Source organism: Elephantulus edwardii, unplaced genomic scaffold (assembly GCF_000299155.1).
Source record: "Elephantulus edwardii isolate Elephantulus edwardi_28Jun2011 unplaced genomic scaffold, EleEdw1.0 scaffold00026, whole genome shotgun sequence".
NCBI lineage: Eukaryota > Metazoa > Chordata > Mammalia > Macroscelidea > Macroscelididae > Elephantulus > Elephantulus edwardii.
The window spans coordinates 7089922-7111179 of NW_006399776.1; the positions used below are offsets into that span (position 1 = coordinate 7089922).

At 36.6% G+C, this 21258-nt stretch overlaps 1 protein-coding gene across 1 annotated transcript in view; it reads right to left on the reverse strand.

Annotated features, from left to right (window-relative positions):
- Nucleotides 1–20996, reverse strand: part of BUB1B (BUB1 mitotic checkpoint serine/threonine kinase B) — a 61124-nt gene extending 40128 nt beyond the window's left edge. Inside the window, 8 exon segments of the mRNA XM_006903803.1 lie at nucleotides 2486–2715; nucleotides 4404–4495; nucleotides 4623–4837; nucleotides 6648–6814; nucleotides 13484–13680; nucleotides 14554–14698; nucleotides 16354–16413; nucleotides 20857–20996. Of these exon segments, the coding sequence (XP_006903865.1) occupies nucleotides 2486–2715; nucleotides 4404–4495; nucleotides 4623–4837; nucleotides 6648–6814; nucleotides 13484–13680; nucleotides 14554–14698; nucleotides 16354–16413; nucleotides 20857–20996 (1246 nt within the window).
- Between the last annotated feature and the right edge of the window lie 262 nt (nucleotides 20997–21258).

Below are 21258 nucleotides of genomic sequence, written 5' to 3' on the forward strand. Positions count from 1 at the left end.
TGGCTTCCCTTTTTACCCTGTTGGAGAAGTTTTTGGATGTGCATAGGGATTTGATTCTTAGAAGGTCCCATTCATCTATTTTATCTTCTCCTGGTTGTAGGCATTTCCAACTTAAGAATGCACCAAACTGCCATCCATAGTGGTTGCACCATTATACATTCCCACCAGCAGTGAATAAGGGTTCCAATCGCTCCACAACCTCACCAGCATTTACTGTTCGCTGCTCTGTTGACCTTTGCTGTTGTTACTGGGGTGAGATGGTATGTCATAGTTGTGTTTAAGGTAATAATAGTCTTTAGGCATTTAGTTACTTTTGCAACTCATATTTGGCCACAGTATTAGCCTATTTCTTTGCTGAGGTGGTTTCCAGTTTTCAAAAGCTTTACTCAAGTAGTTATTTCCAACTATACTCTCTCTCTCCTCTCTCTAGACACATAGGTTTCACTTTTCAAGAAATTATTTGGGTGAAATCTTTCTCAGGGAGGAGTGATAGTGAATGGCAAAGGACACACTGACAAAGGAGATTAATCAGAACTGGTTTTGACAAGCACTGTGGCAATGGGGCAATTAAAACAGACTTTCAAGGAACATTCAACCTGAATCCTTCTGATCACATGGAGATTTTTGAAAGTATTTCTTTGAGTTTATTATGTTTGTTTTATGTGTTTGTTTATGTATAAAGGATGCTTATCTAGATAATTATGATAAAAACAAAAAGAAATATGGGAAGGCAATACTAAATATTTGTAATAAACTGAATGTTATTTAAATTTAAAAAAAAAAATTACTTACAGCCAGATCATCTTGGAAGGGATTTGTTTATTATTACTAGTTGATGTAACAAATGAAGGTAACATGATTTTTAGAGGAAGAATAAAATGGTTTGGAAGCAGCAACGGGAAGAACATTATCCTTGTCACCAGACCTTAAACTTATTAACAATCTACTTTACAGGAGTTTTCTCTTCCAACATGTCACTTGGGGTTCAGAAATTATTTTTCCTCAGAAATATTGCAAGTGATGATTATGTTTTCCAGCTAGGCCCATAAATTCTTTTTTAAGAGTTGAACTACAACATTAGGTTTATTCTGAATTATTGTTATGTGCCATCTAGTCACCTGCGAATCATAGCGACCCTATGCACAACAGCCCTAAACCCTGCTCTAATCTGTGCCAAACTTACTCTCTCTGACACACTGCCATTACCCCAGACACTGAATCAATCCATCTTATCAAGGGTCTTCCTATCCTGTGCTGTCCCTCCACCCTCCCAAGCATGATGTTTCTCTCCAAGAACTGGTCTCTTTCTGCAACATGTACCAAGTATGTCAGACGAAGCCTCAGAATCCTTGCTTCCAAGGAGCGACCTGATTTAACCCTCTCTAGGATGAATTTGTTTGTTCTCCTAGCAGTCCATGGTATATTCAATACTCTTCTCCAACACCACAGCTCAAAGGCATCAATTCTCATTCTATCATCCTGAGTCATTGTCCAGCTCTCTGATGCATAGCAAGGATTGCAAAGACCATGGCCTGTATCAGGTGGACCTTAGTTTCCTTTCATTTTTTCTAGGTAGAAATCTTAAGTTAGAAATGTCTAAATGGGAACAAATTTCTTTGGTCAAAGGTAAAGAAGCTGAGGACAAGGCAGAGGTCTCCCCGTGGGTAGTGATGAGAACCTTACAATTGAAGTATTCTGAGTCATTCCTGAAGCTTCATAGTAATGAGAACTGTCTATGATGAGTGCTGTCCAGTCACTATAAGGCTTTATGTAGCCCAGCAGAGAAGTATTGAGTTTTGTGAGTAGAAGAGACTGCTGGTGTCAGAATTGGGAAGAAGTTTGCAGGGTGAAATTATCTCTGACCACCACTCCACAAAAATCAGCCTTGTGCTGACAATGATTCTCTTTCTCTGTGAAGTTAGAGTTGGTCAGATGCCTCATCTGTGTAGTTTTTATACTCTCTTACCCTATTTTCTATCTGTACTTAATCTCCCCCACCTTCTAGTATCTTATACTCAAATGCCCTACCTCCCTACCTTTCAGCCAATTCTTCTCTAATAGTTCCGCCTCCAGAAGCTGAACTAGGCATGACTTGAGAAATTAACATAAATAAACCCTTAAAGAAATGTCAGGCACAGTATCAATAGTAAAGTGAAATAGTTCAGGCAATATTAGGGAAAGTATAGGGAGATATACACATTATGTGTCAGGGGTCATAGTCATCTGCCTACTTTATTGAGAAGTATTATTACTACAGTACCTAGCTGTTTGTCTTCTTGATTCCTGAACACAGATTCATTCTTTCACCCCAGGGTTTTTGTGGAAAGCAGAAGTGAGTTCAGCTTCAACACAGAGAAACAGTAAAACCACATAAACAACACATAAAGATACAAAGAATAGGGTAATTTCCTTCATACTTAATGTATTAGTTGAGTCTTCCTACAGATATATTATTTTCACAAACTTGAAATAGATCAATACACACCTTCTCGTTTCTCTTTTAATTTCTTCCAAAAAACTTCTGCTCTGATTTCTTCAAAAGAGAACTCTGCCACTCCTGCATAAACTTTCTCCTTACAGTACATACTCTTCTCTTTCTTCTCCTCAGACTCTTGCTGATGACTCTGAACCCTCTGTAAGGGATCTCCTTCTTCTTTTTTAGGTTTTCGGGTGCTTAGAACGTGGTTTATGCTAGGTTCAATTTTACATGGTGTCCTAAAAGAAGCAAAACTTCTGTTTACAATATGGGCCAAAATTAGTTGTTTTGTACTTGTTTTGCCAAAATACGGAAACTATAATGTGATCTATAAAAAAAAACCAAACCCAAAACAAAAAAACAAAAAAAACCCAAAACAAAAAAAAAAACACCACCAAAACAATCTGAAAAAAAAGAAAAAGAAATCTGATATGAAAAACAATGTATGATACCTTTGTAAGTAAAGCAGTATAAAACAAAAGTTTTAAAATAAAAAAGTCTCCTCTTGCTCTCAGAAAAGAGGAAACAAATTGCAAACCTTGGAACTCTTGTTATCATTAGTTTTCTACCTAAGGAAAAAAAACCCCAAAACCCTAACTCTGCAAACTTTAATTTCTTATATTTATATATAAAATTATATATATGTATAATTTAATTATAGAAAAGTAGCTGGAACCCTTATGCAAGTAGTCTGCATTAGAATATTTTTCTTCTTAAAATCAACTTGTGAAAATCATCCATGACTGTGTACGAAGATTCTAAGGTCCAAACAGCTTGTACTATTCCATCCAGTAAAGTGTGGTCAGAAGAGACAATGAAATGGCCAGGAACTAGAAAAGCTGCAGGACCTCAGTAACGCTAGGCTTGTTAATGATCTATTTGTTAAAGCCATCCAGGTATCTCTGTTAGTTACACTACATAACTATGACACAGCTCCATTTCTAAATTTTAGCTATTTTTTTTTAATCTTTGAAGAAATTGTACACATTATGAAAAACACAAACAGGTCAAAGACATATATGAATTTACTTTTCACTATTTACAGAATAATCTAAAATGCTAGAAAAACTGAACATTCATACATGTGCCTATCAATTTCCTCTATCAATTCTCCTTTGTAAAGGCTCAGATAATTTTCTTAAAATATCCTTTTACAATGAACTCGTATCAGAGACAGAATTTTTGGTCAAAAAAAAAATCTTTTTCATTTTTCTTTTGTTGTTAGGTGCTGTTGAGAACGAGTCACAGTGACACTATGAACAATGGATCTGAGCCTTGCCCTGCCCTGTGCCATCTTTGTCATCTGATACACTTGAGCCTGTAGTTATGGTCACCGTGTCAATCCATCTCATTTAGGGTCTATTACCTCACATATATAACAGGGTCGTAAACTGGTTATGAGAAACTCTTGCACAGAATTCAACCTAATGTGGAACTCAGTAATGTTATTTATTGCATTAGATCTATAGACTAGCCTAATTATCTAACCATTACTTACCATACTTTTTCTTATAAATAAAAAATATTAGTTAGAAGAGAAAAAAAATTATCCAATAGCAAAGAGATAGATGGAGGGAAAACTATGTATCAATAACAAAGGCAGAACATCTCAGTTAAATTACAATAATTAAAAAAAAAATTACAATAATTATCTATGACTACAGCATTATAAATATCAATCTAGTTAAAAAGCTCATTACTTAACAAGAATGCTGCCAAATGGTCTTTTAGCCTTAACACTCTCAAGGAAATACATACATAAAGGTAACACAAAACTTTTGTCTGGTGATTTTTCCCATGGAAAAGAAAATGCTTTAGGGAAATAATGTAGGTGTTTCTACTCACTCCCTCCACCCCAACCTCCTGCCTTCTACTCACTTTTAATAATTTCCACTTAGAAATCAAACTATTTGGATATTACACTCACATAACTGGTTGTTGTGCAGTCTCATCCACGTATGGAGTGAAACTGGGAAGTGCAGAAGATACAGCTGCCGTGTAAACTGTACTGCCACGAGGCTGTAATAAAAAGAAAATGAAAATCACCAGTTTTACATTCTAAATGTACAAGAAGAATGAAAAGAGACACAAAAAATATTCCTCTACTTGGATGTGCTGACATTACATCAGCTGTGGGGTTTCTTACCCTGAATTCCAAGGGCCTGCCTGTGTTCCAGGGGCCAGCTTGCAGCTCATTCTCTTTGGCTCTGGGCACAGGGGGTGCTGTCCATGGCTGGACTGCAGGCTTAGACAACTCTGCTCTGGAAGCTGCATCAGCATTTTCATCAAAAACTGTAATTCTAGAATTACTTAGCATCTGTTGAGGAACTGGATTATGGAGGCCTCTGCTTTGGTTTGAAGCTAGGAAAAAAACATTAAAACTTCATGTAAAACCTTTAATTACCAACTGAGATATCAAATAAATTTACAGTCATTCTTGCCTAGGACAAATCATTACTTCTACTATACCAAAGAATTAAAAAAAAAAAATCTTAAAAAACCACACCCCACTTCATTAAGTGGGTCAATTAGCAACATTTTTACCCATTCTGTTACTTATACTCTCTCATTGTCTGCTTTCTTTCTCCATCTCTTCCTCCCTCAAATCTTATTTATAAAACAGAAATGGCTACACATTTTTTTGAGTCTAACATTGTCTAGTTTTATCAAAATCTAGCTTAATCTAAATCTTCATAACTCAGTTTTGAGTTTTATTCATTCCACAGTTTTAAACTGTCAAGAGACAGTAATCAACTGAGTACAAAGCAATTAATTGACTAAAGGTCTTCTCTGTTGTGGAACTTCAATATAATGTGGATTAAATATCATTTAGGACTATACACTATTCCTAGTTCTAGGATCTTCACGCAACACCCTGGTATATAATTTCCAGGTAAGCTGACACCAAAAAAGAGGTAGGAGACAAAAAAAGTATCTAACTACTACAAATTTAGTTAATTAAAGCTTCAGATTGGTCACCATTTGAGGTACCAAGACAGCTCTATTTTGGTCCCCTAAGATGATGAGATTCTTAACTATGTTAATACCTTATTTTGAGACTTTGGTGCTTCCTCTGACAATATCTACTGTATTGTTGCATACTTTTTTTACATTGTTGCAGTTAGATGCTATTTTCTCAATTTATAGCAGACAAGTGCATAATAAAATGAAATACTGCCTGGGTCCTGCAATTTGAATCTTTTTTTTTTTTTTAGCCAGTGTTTGTCCCTCGTGTCAAGAGTCTCCCTCTTTTTTGAAGACCCACTACTTATCAAGTATGATGTCCTTTCTCCGGGAGCTGGTCTTTCAATGACATATCTCCAGTACGAAGTTTAACTATCTTCCCTGCAACTAGCATTCTGGCTGTACGGCTCTGAGATTTGTTTGCTCTTCTGGCAATCTATGTATATTTATTATTCTTTAACAACACAGTAATACAAAAGCCTCAATTTTTTTTTAATTAATTTCAATGAACATTTACAGAGATTTTGGATTTGCATTCATTCATTGTTGCACTTTTCTCCCCATCCACCCCACCCCTACCCCCACCCCCAGTTCACTCTTCTTGAAAAGCCAAAGAAAAAACTCCTTCATTGGTATACAATTCCCCCCTGCACCCCCCCACTCCCACTCCAAGTATACTCCACTCTACCTCAGTTCTTCTTCAGTCCTCATTATCCAGCTTTCCTGTACTTATGTGACAACTAAAAATACCATGACTTGGTCTAGGTGCACATTAGTTCTCAGAGTGTTCTTTGCTTTTTAACACTTCAAAAAGGTCTTTTGCAGATTACCCAATGCAGTATTTGACTTAATTTCTTGACTGCTGCTTCTATTTATGTTAGTTCTGGTTCCAAATAAAATACTTTACAACTTCAACGTATTTTTTCTCCATTGATCATAATGTTTGCCTATTCAGTTAATAACCTTTAAGCCCAAATACTTTAAACCTTTGATACATTTCTTAATGCCAGACTGTCAAAAATTTAAAATTTAGCATTGTTAGGTTTTACTGTACACTGTGATCCCAGCTCTCCTTAGATTTCCCTTTTTTTCCTACTTAGTACTCAGAAAAACTAGAGCAGTGTCACCATGCATTTACGTATTATCTCCTTAGCTTACTTATTTACCACCCACACTTAGAATTTCCAATAACATTTAACAAATTTACCCTTGAGAGCACTTCCTACACGGCTGATTGGTGCTCTTGCTATCTTCTTCCCTTTGCTTTTCAGATCGGCCAGTGTGCTTCGTTGTGGTTCAGAAGATTCAAAAACTTCTTCCTCATCTTTCTCAAGTGCCAACAGAGACTGTCGAGATACTCGCATTTGGAATTGTCTAAAGTAAAGAAAAAGGTCAACTTGATGATATCCCAACTATTTACTGGATTTAAAATTTCCAGCTTTTTAAAACAAGTACTCAAACAAGTGGGGGATAACATAGAATAGGGATATTCCTAAAGAAAGCATTTATTCTCTAAAGAAAAAGAGTTATTTTGATTCAAAGAAAGTTCTAGTAAAATGATTTGCCCCTTTTAAGCATTCAGAGAGCCCTGATGGTACAGTGGGTTAAACAAAAGAGTGGCAGTTAAAATTCACTCTGCCAGCCAGAAGATGAGCACTGGAAACTCTGAAGTTCTAATTCTGTCCTGTGGGGTCACGGAGAGTCAAAGTGGACTCAAAAGCAACAGGATTTGGTGTAATGGGGTAGGTGTGTCAGAGACAATACAGTTGGCTCAGGATAGAAAGGGTTCAGAGCTGTTGTACATAGGGTTGCTATGAATCGCAGGTGACTCATGGGCAAATAACAACAAAAACAATAAATCTGATTTAATAGTCAATTAAAAATATTTTGAGTTTCACTATTATGTTTATTTAAGTTGCGATTCAGTGACCCTGCATACAACAGCCCTAAACCCTGCTCTATCCCTTGCCAATTTTATTGTCTCTGACATGCCTATTCCCATTATCCCAGTGACTAAATCAATCCATTTCATCAAGGGTCTTCCTCTCCTACACTGTCCCTCTCCAAGGACTGATCCCACCTTGCGACTTGTCCAAAGTATGTCAGACAGAGCTGCAGACAATATTAAAATTACAGAATTTATTGAGATCAGTTGGCCTTCCTACTGTAAGACTTAAAACTTACAGAATGAAGATAGAGGAAGTTCACCACAGCCTCCCCCTATATATACTGATTAGCATTTAAAGTTCTACACAAAGTAACTTTGAGCAGTTTAACTCATTATGGCTCCAACTCTGGAAAATCTTTAGTAAAAGACCAACACAAAGTAACTTTGAAAACTAAATTAAGAGATAAACCACTAGTTCAAGTCACTAATCCCTAAAATACAACTAATCGACTCTGAGAGTAAACAAAAGTGGAATACCCAGAGGCACAACTCCTAAATGAAACTTATTTTTTTGGTGAAAAGATTGAGAAAAGGGGACTCTAAAGGCCAAAGAACATGTAAGAAATATTATTAAGAAATTAATTGATGGAGATCTCCAACTATTAAGTATAAATTGGTTCAAATATTAAGCTTACTTGTCATATATGAATACACAAGGTAAACACAAAGCAGTACAGAAATGGCTACGAAAATGAAGTTATGAAGCAAACTACTGTTCAAGTCTCAGACTAATTCCTAATAGGACACATATGAGAAAGGTTCTAAAGCAGGACAGGACATGCCTTGAGAATGAACAGATGACTCACATGCTCTCAGTAGAAAAATAGAAACTACAAAAAAGAATCTAATAGACATTTTATACCTGAAAAATACAATATGTCTAATAAAAATAGAGTGGGAGAAAATCATTGGATAGATTCACTATTAGAAAGCAAATAGTAGACAAAAGAGTAGAGAACTTACAGTTCAAAAGTAAAGGAAATCCACACAAAAACATGTCCACAAATGATCTTAGTAGCATTATTTCATAATAACCAGAAAGTGAAGATAATTTAAATTGTTCATTAAATAATAGGTAAATAAACAAAAAGCAACATATTTATTCAATATTATTCAGCAATAAAAAAGGAATAGAGAACTGGTAGCTAGAGTAGAAATAAATAAACCTTGAAAACTTATACTAAGTGAATAAAGCCAGTCACAAAAAGTCCACAATTTGTCTAATTTCATTTGTGTGAAATATCCAAAATAAACAAATCAAAAGTTGATTAATGTCTGCCACTGACTGAGGTGAACACAATTTGGGAGTGACATAAAAGGTATGGAATTAATTTGGGGATGCTAAAAATGTTTTAAAATTAAATTCCATTAATGGTTGCATAACTTAAAACTGTAGCAACAACATCCAAAGCAAAAAGAAAGAAGACACATCACACAAAAAGAAAGACAGTATTAGTATCAGACTAGGTAAACTTCAGAACAAGAAATATGACCATTAGTAAAGAGGAGCACTGTATAATAAGGAGGTCAGTTTGATATATGTCCTTAACAGAAGAACTTCAAGTTGTAAAACAAAATGGGTAGAAGTAAAAGAATAGACAGATTCACAAATAAAAAGACTTTACAACTTTTCTCAGTAATCATTAGAACAAGTAGCAAAAAAACAAAACAGGAGACCAGAAAAGATTATCAATCAACTTGATCTGACATTTACAGAACATTCTATACAAAATATCCCATCCCAGATTATTTTTTCCAAGTATACATGGAACACCCACTAAAATAAATATATGTGCCTTAAAACAAATCTGAGGAAATGTAGAAGCATTAAAATCACTTAACTTCTTTGTCTGACTATAGCACTACCTATCTACCTTACTATGGTAGCTATCATACAAGCTTCCTCTGCTGGAAAGGACAAACTGAAGAGCAATGACTCTATTGGCTTAAAGGAAAGGCTAGTTGACACAACTATTATTCAAATGTACATATGACTCACTAATGCCAGTGATGAAAAAATGAAAGACTTTTACCAATTTATACAGTCTGAAATTGGTTAAATATACATTAAAGATACTCTGGTAACAACTGGTGATTGAAATGTGAAAGTAGCAAACAAAGTAGATTCAGACTTGGAAAATATAGTCTTGGTGATAATGACTCAGGAGACTGCAAGACAGTACTTTTTAGGACCAACAAACTATTCATTACCTTTATTTCCCCCAACAATATAAATGAAGACTATATACATAGTCCTTGACAGATGATATACACAAAATCAAACCGATTACACTGTGGAAAGACAATAAAGAAATTCAGTATCATCAGTGAGAAGGCGGCCAGAGGTGAGCTGCAGCACAGACTACTGACTGCTAATATTCAAGCTGAAGCAGAAGAAAATGAAAACAAGTCCATTAGAGCTGGAGTACAACCGCAGTATATGCCTTCTGAACTTGGATGCCATCTCCAGAACTGACATGACATACTGAATACTAAAATGACAAAGTCTGTAATGTATCAGGGATATCATACCTAAACAATGCAAAAGGTCATTAAAAAGACAGGAAAGAAAGATCAAAATAGATAATAGATGTTAGAAGAAATGTCTTCTTGAATATAGAAGAGCAAAATCACTAAATAAAAGAGCTGAAAAGATCTCAAAAGGTATATCCAAGATGATAAAATAAAACATTACAATAAATATGCAAAGATCTGGAATTAAAAAATTAAACAGATGAACATGCTTGTTATTTTTATGTGTGTGATATGACTGCAGTCTTGTATTTGAAACTCAAGATGAAAACTGCCTTCCAAACAGCTAATCAAGAAATGAAGGGTTTTTCTAACTGCCACACTCACTCTGAAGCCCTTTCATCTCTCCTTCAGTGTCCCAGAGATTAGCACATATTCTGCTTAGCGATAATAAAGTAGCAAACACGTGGCACCACTAATATCACAGGACAGTTGCTTATAAAACTAGACTTCTGATGGTGGACTCCAGCTTTGTTCTCAAGGATGACAGACTGTCATCCTCGTCCGAAAGAGCAGTTGTCTGTCCAACCTCTATTATCATACTCATACTGTCAAAGCTGGGCCTGTGAGAATTTCTTGTGGGGTAAGGGCAGGCATGGCAACAAACTCCAAGTTAGGGTCTCCAACTAGTTTTCTAGCAAGCCAAAGGAAACTTTTCAAAGTTATAGTTACTTTTGGCAGAAATATTATAGTACAGAAGAATTCTTCCAGTGGAAAATGATGGTTTTTGCCTTAAGCTTCCTGTCCATAATGCTCACTTTGTTCCCAGACAACACAATGGGTAACACATACATACTCAAACCAGATCCATATGCCAGTTAGACACGTTCTTGTAGGTAACTCTCGATGTTACATCAAACATTTTAATGGCCCAATGGGCTTGGATATAATAGCTATCCCTCAGCCCCCCAAATTTCTCCTGGTCAGCTGTATCCCACACATTGAATTTAATCTGTACTCTGTTGGTGTGAATAGGAGGGTATGGACCTTCACACCCCAGTGTGAATTCACCAGTCAGATGACGTTACACTTGGGCGGCCATTATAATAGTGCTTCCAGAAGCATCTCTGGGGCCTGCCTTCATTATTTAAGTTGATATAACTGAAGAAAAAAATTTAAGCATCTGCACACCCAAGTTTATTGTGGCTTTGTTCACTATAGCAAAGAGCTGTAAACAACCCAAGTGCCCAACAGCAAATGAATGGACAGAGAAGCTCTGGTATATTCACACAAAGGAATACTATGCAGCACTGAAAAACAAGGAACGCATGAAATATTATGCAAAATCGATGACCCTGGAGGACATTATGCTGAGTGAAACACCTCGGTCACAAAAGGATAAATATTGCATAGGGCCACTATTGTAAAATAGGACTGACACTGGGGTTGAGGGAAGACAGAGAAAAACGGGAGGAATGATGTATACTGCATTGCAACAGATGAGGGAGAGAACTGTTTAAAAGGAATATATGATGAGGTATTATTGTCATGATAAGAGGCCAGAATGATGGCTGCATAGTGCAGTGGACTTGGGGGGAGGGATTGCATAGCAATGAAAATTTTTTTTTACTTATCAAGGAGAAAAGTGAATCGTGGTGGAGGGGATGGGCAGGGAGAAAAGTGCAACAATGAATGAATGGAAACCCTAAGTCTCTGTAAACTTTTATTAAAATTAATAAAAATTTAAGAATCAGAAGCAATGTGAAGGAATTTGGAAGGTAATTAATTACCTTGTCAATCAACTAGAAGAGATCCATATTTGTGTAAATTCCAAAGAAGAGTATGTGGATCCAAAAGAATGTAGAAATTATGGAATATTATCATCATATATGAGTAAAAATTTTATTAAGATAATTCAAAATAGACCAGTGCATTAAGAGGAACTGTCAAGAAAAAGCCAAATACAGAGAAGTCATAGAAAAAGGGATATTATTATGATGTCAGATGGATCTTGGCTGAAAATAGGGAATATAAGTTACTTGTGTAACATGGACTCACAGTTACTTGTGATTTATTGACTGTAAAGGCATTCAACTGTGTGGATCATGGCAAATCATGGATAATATTGCAATGAATATGAATTCCAGAACACTAAACTGTGCTCATGCAGAACCTACATATAACCCAAGAGGTAGTTTGAAAAAGAATGAGAGGATATTGTATAGTTTAAAATTGGGAAATGTGTGCATCCTTTCACTTTACGTATTCAATCTATATGCTGGGAAAATAATCTGAGAAACTGGACTATGTGAAGAATGAGGTATCAGGATTCTAGGCAGACTCAGGAACCTGGGATATGTAATGATATAGTCTTACTTGCTGCTACTGACTCAAAAAACCCTCTAAACTCACTGCTATTGAGCTGGAATGAACTCACAGTTGACCCTCTACTAGGTTTTCAGATAACTGTCAATTGCATGGGAGTAGACTGCTTATCTTTCTCCCATGGAACCACTCTTGGATTTGGACCACCACAGAGGTTCCCCAGGTTACCAAGTCCCCTCACACAGAAAGACAGAGAGGGGGAAAAAACCTCAGGGAGAATTCTGGAGATCTGATAGTAGAATACTATCATAGATACTAGTATCATCAAAGATAAAAAGATAGCCATGCCAAATGCTCAATGAACCCTGTCCAGGAGATTCAAAAAGAATGTCACTAAGACAATCATAATCAAACTTTCTAAAGAAAAAACAAAACAAACCCCAAACACAAAAAACAACCCACAAAAAACCCCCATAAAGATTCTTGAAAGAAAAACTATTATCTCAATGGGAAAGCAATTCTCAAGAAAAATCAAACAAACAAGGTGGCAATGGGGTAATACGTAAAACCTTGAAAGGAAAAAAAAAAAGCCAACCAAGAATTGTATGCCCAGCAAAATGGTCCCTCAAACTTGATGGCTAAATTAGGGCATTTACAGATTAAACAGAAATGAAGGGAATCTGTAAAAGTAGGTCAAACTTACAAGACATTCTAAAGAGAACCAACAATGTTAGACAAGAACCACATAAAAACACATGCCGCTCTCTCCTACGCCCAGCAGCATGGTTTGGTCCACCCTGACCTTCCACGGGCATTTCTCCCCCTTTCTCATTAACTCTTTCACAGGGATTATCTATCTTTCACCAATCATGCCTCCTTTGCATTACTTTAATAAACCTTTTTCACTTGTTTTCCTAAATTAGAAACAAAACCAACACACATGTCTATACCACCTGAAATGCATTAATTCAAACTCAAAAGGCTATTGAGTTTATGATTCTAAATCCATAGGCCAGAGAAAAGATCAGTAGCTGCCAGGGGTTGGCAGTGAATGGTAATGACTACAAAGGGATAACATGACGGTCTTCATGGAGTGATGAAACAATTCTGAATCTTGACTGTGGTAGTTATTTTATTCTCTTAATTGTTAAAACTCAACTATATACTAAAGAATAGATTGTGCTGTAGGTTAAATACAAAATGGGTAATAACTAAGTAAAATTGCAAATGCAATGGCTATTTTATTCAGATTCATTTATTACTGTAACAGTGAAAACATGCTCAGAGAAACATTTTACCGGTGCCGGGACTGCAGTTTTTCCAGTGGTTCAGCCTTCCGTTGGAGCCCTTCCTGATATATCAGATCTGCTTTCTTAAAGTTTTCTCTACCTTCATATTCTTCAGCCCATGAGATATAGAACTGAGCAAGTGAAACACCAATTCCTTGATTTTGTAAATAGCTGTACACATCCAAAGGTTCATTGCACAAATGTCCCTGAAACAAATTGAAAATGTTAACAGTTAATGAATTTCAATCCACTTCCTGAATGCCTATTTTGCACCAAATAACCATAAAAGGTATTGTATGGAATTCCTTCACTTAAATATTATCTATTATAATTTAATAGAGACTACACTGAGAGGACCTAAAAAAAGAAACAAAAGATTAATTTGTGAAGAAAGGTGATTGAGAGGAAAATTTCAAAGAAGAGGTAACATTTGAGCTCGGTCTGGAAGGAGAAACAGATTTCATTAGGTGGAGAATGGGACAGGAAAGGCATTATATGTAAAGAAAATAGCATATGCAATGAGCAAAAAGACTGAAAGTATGTAGAGATGGAAGTATGCAAGATATAAGTCTAGAGAAACAAGTATGACAAGATTTCAATATCAAACTGCAACAATCTAAAATTTATCTTACAGCCAATGTCAAAGCAAAAAAATAGCCCTGGAAGTCTACTGGTACATTACTCTCTTCCCTTCCCTGTTCTGTCCAGTTAAAATACTGAATCATTTATCAAGGCTCTTCCTTTACCCCAAATGCTGACACCTGCACCTCCTCATCCAGTACAGTTGCATGGACCAACTAGATTTAAAATACATAAATAAAACAATAATCCACAACTCAAAGACAGAGGGAAAGACCTTGCAACTGGTCTTAAAGGGGTAAAATCGTTGTTCTATTAAATTCCTTCTTTAAAACAAAACCAATTTAAGAGACTATCTACAAAATGCTTATTATTCACTATTAGTTTTTAGGTTTTATCATTAAGTTTTGCCCTTTTCATTGTACCAGGTACCTCTGGAGGGGGGGGGGAATAAATTGATTAAAAATTTTAAACTCAGAAGACACTTGAAAAAGACTTACCAATTTAAGCCACAGATTGAGAAAACGAGGATCACTATAATATCGTTTTTCTCCTTGTAATACTTCTACAGCTCTTTCTAATAATGTCGACAGGTTACTTCCTTTCCCCCCCTGAGGATAGCTCTGCTCTGTCCAATTAACATACCTGAATGGAAAGAAAGGGGAAAGAATATTTTAAAACTGAACATGCATTTTTTTTTTCTTACTCTAAAACCATTCTGGATTACTTAAGCAGAAATATCAACTATATTGCAAGTACAGATATGTATCGTTTAGTGTTCTATAAAATATGTTGTTTTATGATCTGGATGTTGTCAGCATCACCTACCCTTACAGAATTACTACTTTTTTTTTTTTATTATTATTTTATTATTTTTGTGTGAGTGTACCGTCAAATCAGATCTGACTGGTACAGGAGGAGATTGTCCCTCCTTCCCTGGCAGAGCATCTGGTGGATTCGAACCGTGCGCCTCTGGGAGAATTACTACTTTTAAGACTAGAAAAACTAGATGTCGGGCTATTATTGCTGTTCACTTTGAAGGGGATCACAATAGAATGTCCCTAACATTCGGTTTGGAACTCCAGGCTCTGGCCTAGTTCCTCTTCAAGCTCGGAACTGACTCAACTTCCAGCCAATCAATAGATAAGCCTATAAAGTGATGATTAACACCAAGAAGGAACACATTCCTTAGAACAATTAGCCTCACAAAACAAGATAAGAGCATCTGCTCAGGGATAAAGCTCAGATGGCAGGAAGATAGGAAAGAAGGATGGATGGACATGGAAAAGTCAGGAAAATCAGGAAGAGTGTTATTACAATACAGAGACTATAGTCATTGTCATGAAACGTTTTGAATGGAAACTTTTTGCTCTGAAGTTTCACTAAAATCACAATAAACAGAAGAAAATATTTTAAAAATAAAACCTCATGAGAACCTGGTTTTGGCTGTCCTCATCGCCACTGCGACTGCTGGAACTTCTGGTACAAGCTGAAGTAATAACACCAGCCATGGTGGGAGTGGAGCAGGAAGGGAATGGAGAACAGAGCACACATAGCTCTGCGCAATGCTCCACTGCCTGCCCACTGCACAAAGCTCAGGAGCCTGAGAACACAACCACATCCTCTACTGCATGTATTTATACCTAACATGTGGTCCAGTGTGGCAAAAATCTGGGATTTTTAAAACTATTTGGAAAAAAATAACAAACAATAGGAGAGTCGTTTTCCCTTAAATACAACAAACAAAAATGAAATCATGGACACGTACACATTGTCTAAATGATTTTAAGCAACTTGTGCATTTATTAGAGATACCTTCCACAAGATATTGCAAGCCTATACCCTACTTTTCCAATGGAGTGCGAGCATACCTGAGAAGTGAGGATGGAATTGTAAGAATGCAGGTCAAAACCACACATCACAAACCAGTATCACATACATTCTTAAACACCCTAGGAAGATACACATTCATCTTATTCTGGCTCTCTGTGCCTCCAAGACACCACTTACTACGCTGACACATTTCTCTGCATACCCTAGTTTGAGAAGCAGGGCTAGAGGAAGTCTTGGGCTAAATTTCTATTGTTTTTATTAAGAAAAATGTCTCAGGGAGCTCTGGTGGCCTAGTGGCAAGAAGCTGCACTGCAATCCCAGCGGTAGGAGGTTCGATTCCACCAGATGCTCTGCTGGAGAAGAAGGGGCAATCTCCTCCTGTACCAGTCAGATCCAATTTGATAGTACACACACAAAAATAAAATAAAATTGAAAAAAAAAATTTTAAAAAAAGAAAAATGACTCACCTATCCCAAACATCCAGAGGGTCATTTCCACTGTAAAATCGAATTTCAGATTCAAATGCCCTGAAAGTTAAACAGAAAATGTTAGCAAATGCAATGACAAAAGCTTTATGAATAAAGACCATCCCCACTTAAGTTCATTAACTCACTTATTATGTATTTACTATCAATCTAAGTAACTCTACTATAATTTGAGGGTTTATAAAACAAGAATAAAAAAACCTGAAATACATTCTGGATAATGCCTTTAAGACAGTCTAAGTATAACTTTGTAAAGAGTCAAGGAAAGACAGAGGGCTAAGACTGACTAAACAAACCTACAGCTACTGAATGGATTCTGACTGGTGAGGACCCGGTATCAGCTTTTTAATCCTGTAAGTCATTATGGGATGAGACTACCCATCTTTCTTCTTTAAGGTGGTTGATGGCCCAGAACTTCCTACCTTTCATTTACTGGCTCAAAACTTAAGACACCACACCACTATGGCTCCTAAGACTAAGCTAACATTTGCTTGGAATAGAGGGAAAGTACTGGATAATAAATAGCAATTTGAATTAAAGATTGACCATTGAAAAGCTGGACAGTGACTAGAGCTGACAGAGGAGAATTGATGCCTTTGAGCTGTGGTGCTGGAGAAGAGTATTGAATATGCCATGGACTGCTAGAAGAACAAACAGGGTCATCCTAGAGAGGGTGAGACCAGGTTGCTCCTTGGAGGCAAGGATTCTGAAGCTTCTTCTGACATACTGTGGACATGCTGCAAGGCAGGATCAATCCTTGGAGAGGGACATTATGTTTGGGAGGCACAGCACAAGAAAGGAAGACCTTCAATGAGATGGACTGATTCAGTGACTGGAGTAATGGGAGTAGATGTGTCAAAGGCAGTGTGATTGGCACAGGATAAAGCAGGGTTTAGGGCTGCTGTACATATGGTCGCTATGGGTCAGTTGCAGGCGACCTGACAGCACATTAACAACAAAAAACAATATCACAATTACCAAGAATGGTCAGCAAAGAATTTAAGTTAGTCAAAGAATTTAAGTTAAGAATTTAATGGTCAGCAAAGAATTAAGAATTAAAAAAAAAAAAAGTACAGTATATCACAATTACAAAGAATGGTCAGCAAAGAATTTTAAGAAAAGACATAATCACAGGAATCCTCTCAGAAAGTGGGAATCTGAAAGAGGAAAGGTGAACTTTCCAAGAGGGGAAACAAGAAGTAAATGATACTGTGAAAGTGAAAGAGTTTACCCAGAGGAATTTTAATAGCCTACAAGCTACAGCATGAAGTTAGTATATGAAATAAATGGGAATGTCTTGAGATATGAGATACTGTTATGGATTGTGCTCCACTGCCTACAATATTTGTTACTTTCTGGCCCATCTATCTATGAATGTTATCCTGCTTAGAAATAGAATTCTTTTGTTATATAAATGAGATCATATCAGAGCAGAGTATGTCCTAAACCGAATTATTTGTTTATGTTTATATTAAGAACAGAGGAAAACAGACAATGGAGGCAAGTGTTTTAAATGCCCAGAAACACCACAGATTGCTGAGAAGGCACTGGTGGTTCAACAGGATAACTCCTTCGTTTTATACAGCACACCCAGATACAATCCCTAGTCGGTGAACTTCATGTGTAGCCATGCCACATCGGTCTGCATGTGGAGGTTTGTGTGTTGCTCTGATAATGTACAGGTTAATCAGAACTTCCAAGACTGAGAGGAGAAGAACTATGAAGAAAGGCCTGCCAATCTACTTCTAAAAGTCAGTCAATGAAAACCCTCTGGATCTCAACAGTGTGGTCATGGGATTGTACAACCCTGGTCAGTGTTTCTTTGTGCATAGCAGGGATGGTGCAGCCCTGGGCAATGTTTCTTTGTGCATAGCTCATCATCAGAAACTGGGGGCTGACTCAACTGTGCCAAAAATAGTCTAGAAACTGAAATGCACAAGGAAAGGTCTTTGCCAAGAGCCACATGTTGAACTTGGACTTAAGAGATTTTTAAATTGTGAAAAAGAAAACTAAGTTCTTCAAAGCCACCCAATTGTGGTATTTCTATTATGGAAGCACTGGATAGCTAAAACAGAATGCTTTAAATGTAAATTTAAAGATCTAGCACTTCCAGTTCTTGTATTTATCCACAAGCAATGAAAATGCAGGTCCATAAAAAAAGTCTTGTACAAGAAATGTCCACACCTGCTTCATTACCAATAGCACAAAACTGGGAAGAATCTAAATATCCATCAATTGGTGAATGGATGTACGAAAGGACTCAGAAATAAAAGGAACTACAAAATATAAAACTTGAAGACAGATACACACACAAAAGACACTAATATTCTATTTACATAAAAACTTATGGCAATATAAATATGACGAGTGGCTGCACTGTGAGGGCAGGAACACTGACTGGAAAGGAGCAGAATGTTAAAAAAGCAGCAGGGAAGATTAATTCCAGGCAAGTTCTGGTAGTGAAATGGAAAAGTAGAAAAAGGTCATAAATGAAAGAAAATAATTTGTATTTAACAATTTAATGCATTAAGGATACATTTCCCCAAGTATTTGTTATAGACACATAAAAAGACATCTAGAAGGTAGGTAAGAGATATGAATAGTCAACACTTCTGCAAAACCTAACTTGAAAGAACAGAGAATTAGGTCAAATACAATTCTTGCTGTCAGGTGCTATTAACTCAATTCGCAGTGAGACCTATGAGCAAAAAGGAAATCAAAACATTGCCCTGGCGAGCTCTGGTGACCTAGTGGCAAGAAGCTGCATTGCAACCCCTGAGGTGTGTGGTTCAAATCCACCAGATGCTCTGCTGAAAGGGCAGGACAATCTCCTCCTGTACCAATCAGATCCGATTTGATGGTACACACACAAAAAATAATAAAAAGGTTTTAAAAAAAACACACACAAAAAACCCCAAAACATTGCCCTATCCTGTTTATTATCCACAAACATTATATAATTTGTCTATATCAGGAGATAGCTCTGGAGGCACAGACCATAGGGAGTTATGCTACTAACCCAAAGATGGCACCTCTCTAGTGGTTCAAAACTACCAGCAGCTATGAGGGAGAAAGATAGATAACCTCCTCTCATGGAATTTATAGCCTCTGAAAACCCACTGAAGGGTAAGATATGAATCAGTCAAAACTGATTTACAGTGATGACAGCAGACATTAAGGGTAGAAATGATATTTGAGACTTTCTTTCAAAAAGCATTTTTAGCAAAACATGTATTAAGCAAAAACAAATAGCTTTTTCCCCATCCATCTGTATTTTTTAGTCTGTCTTCACAGAGAAAATAGCCCTACTGGTATAAATGCTTCACTGATTACCAAAAGGTTGGTGGTTCAAACCCACCAGGTACTATGTGTGACAAAAATGAGGCAATCTATTTCCATAGATACTTATAGTCTTGGAAACCCTACAGGGCACTTTGTAGGTTCATAGTTACTTTGTTCTATAGTTAGCTTTGAATCAGAATTGATTTGGTGGCATGGATTTGGGTTAATATTTTTATCCAGAGAATTTATAAATTATTAAAAAACTTTCTAGGGTAAATTTTATCCATCTGACATTCCTTTGGAGATCACTAATTTTTTTGGCATACTCTCCTAGATCAAAGTTAAAGATTAGACATAGGCCTTAATGCTACCTTAATAAATTTGTTAACAGGGGAGGATGACAGAAGAATCAATGTCTTTGAGTTGTGGTGCTAGAGAAGAGAACTGAACACACCATGGGTCACCAAGAGAAAAAACAGTACTATATTGGAGAGGGTGAAAGAAAGTTTCTTCTTGGAAGCTAGGCTTTTGAAGCTCAATCTCACAAACTCTGGGCACATGGCCAGGAGGGACCAGTCCTTTGGAGAAGGACATCATTCCTGGAAGGGTGGAGGAACAGGGCAGGAGACGTAGACCCGGAATGAGATGGCAGTAGGTGTCAAGAGTCAGGGAGAATGGCTCAAGGTAGGGCAGGCATCAGAGCTATTGTTTTAGGGTCACTATGAGCAACAGGCAACTTAATGGTACATAACAACAATAAACTGGTAAAGTCTGTGTTATATATATTTTTATAATTTAAAAAATCATGGAAAAGTATTACTAAAAAAAGAAAAGTTTCTAGAGAAATATCAACTGAAAAGATGTTCATTCTTCCTCAACACTCAGAAGCAATCTTTTCAGTTGATTACCAAAAGAGTTAAATCTTTTAGGAGTATAGAACAACTTGCTTTACTGTGTTTACCACTGTTCCTGTATAATATGCATTGCTATTGATATAGGAGTTTCGCTGCTTCATAATAAAATTAAAAATCTATAGCTGTTTTTAAAAAACACATTTGAGAAGATCTTTAAATAGCAGGTAGAAAACAGATTCCCATACTTTCCGTTTTTAAAAGATCCCCTTACTCCATCTTGTATGGATCCAAACCTGTATTATCTACACAACTAAGAATGTTGACAAATTGGGGCCCAAATTCTACTCACCACTTCTGCTGCTGAAGAGTAGTGTTAAAAGAAGATTCTTGATGTGCTAGCGCTTCCCGAAGTGTGGACATAATCCGACCTTGCCTTAATGGTTGTACATTTTCTTTACTCAGCTCCCATTCAGCTCCCTCCAAAGACATGGCTTCGCTGTGAAAAGGGAAATAAAAGTAAATCTCATACTAGCACTGATTTCTTTTACCACTCCCTCATTGCTGTCGAATCAATTCTAATCTCCAGTGACCCTCCATCAAATTTCTATTTTTTCTCTAGTTGTGTACCATCAAATAGGATCCGACTGGCAAGGGAAATTATCCCTCCTTCTCCAGCAGGGCATCTCGTGGATTTGATCCAAAAAATTTTCTAATAAGTCATGACTGGAGGAAATTGCCCATTTTTTCTTAC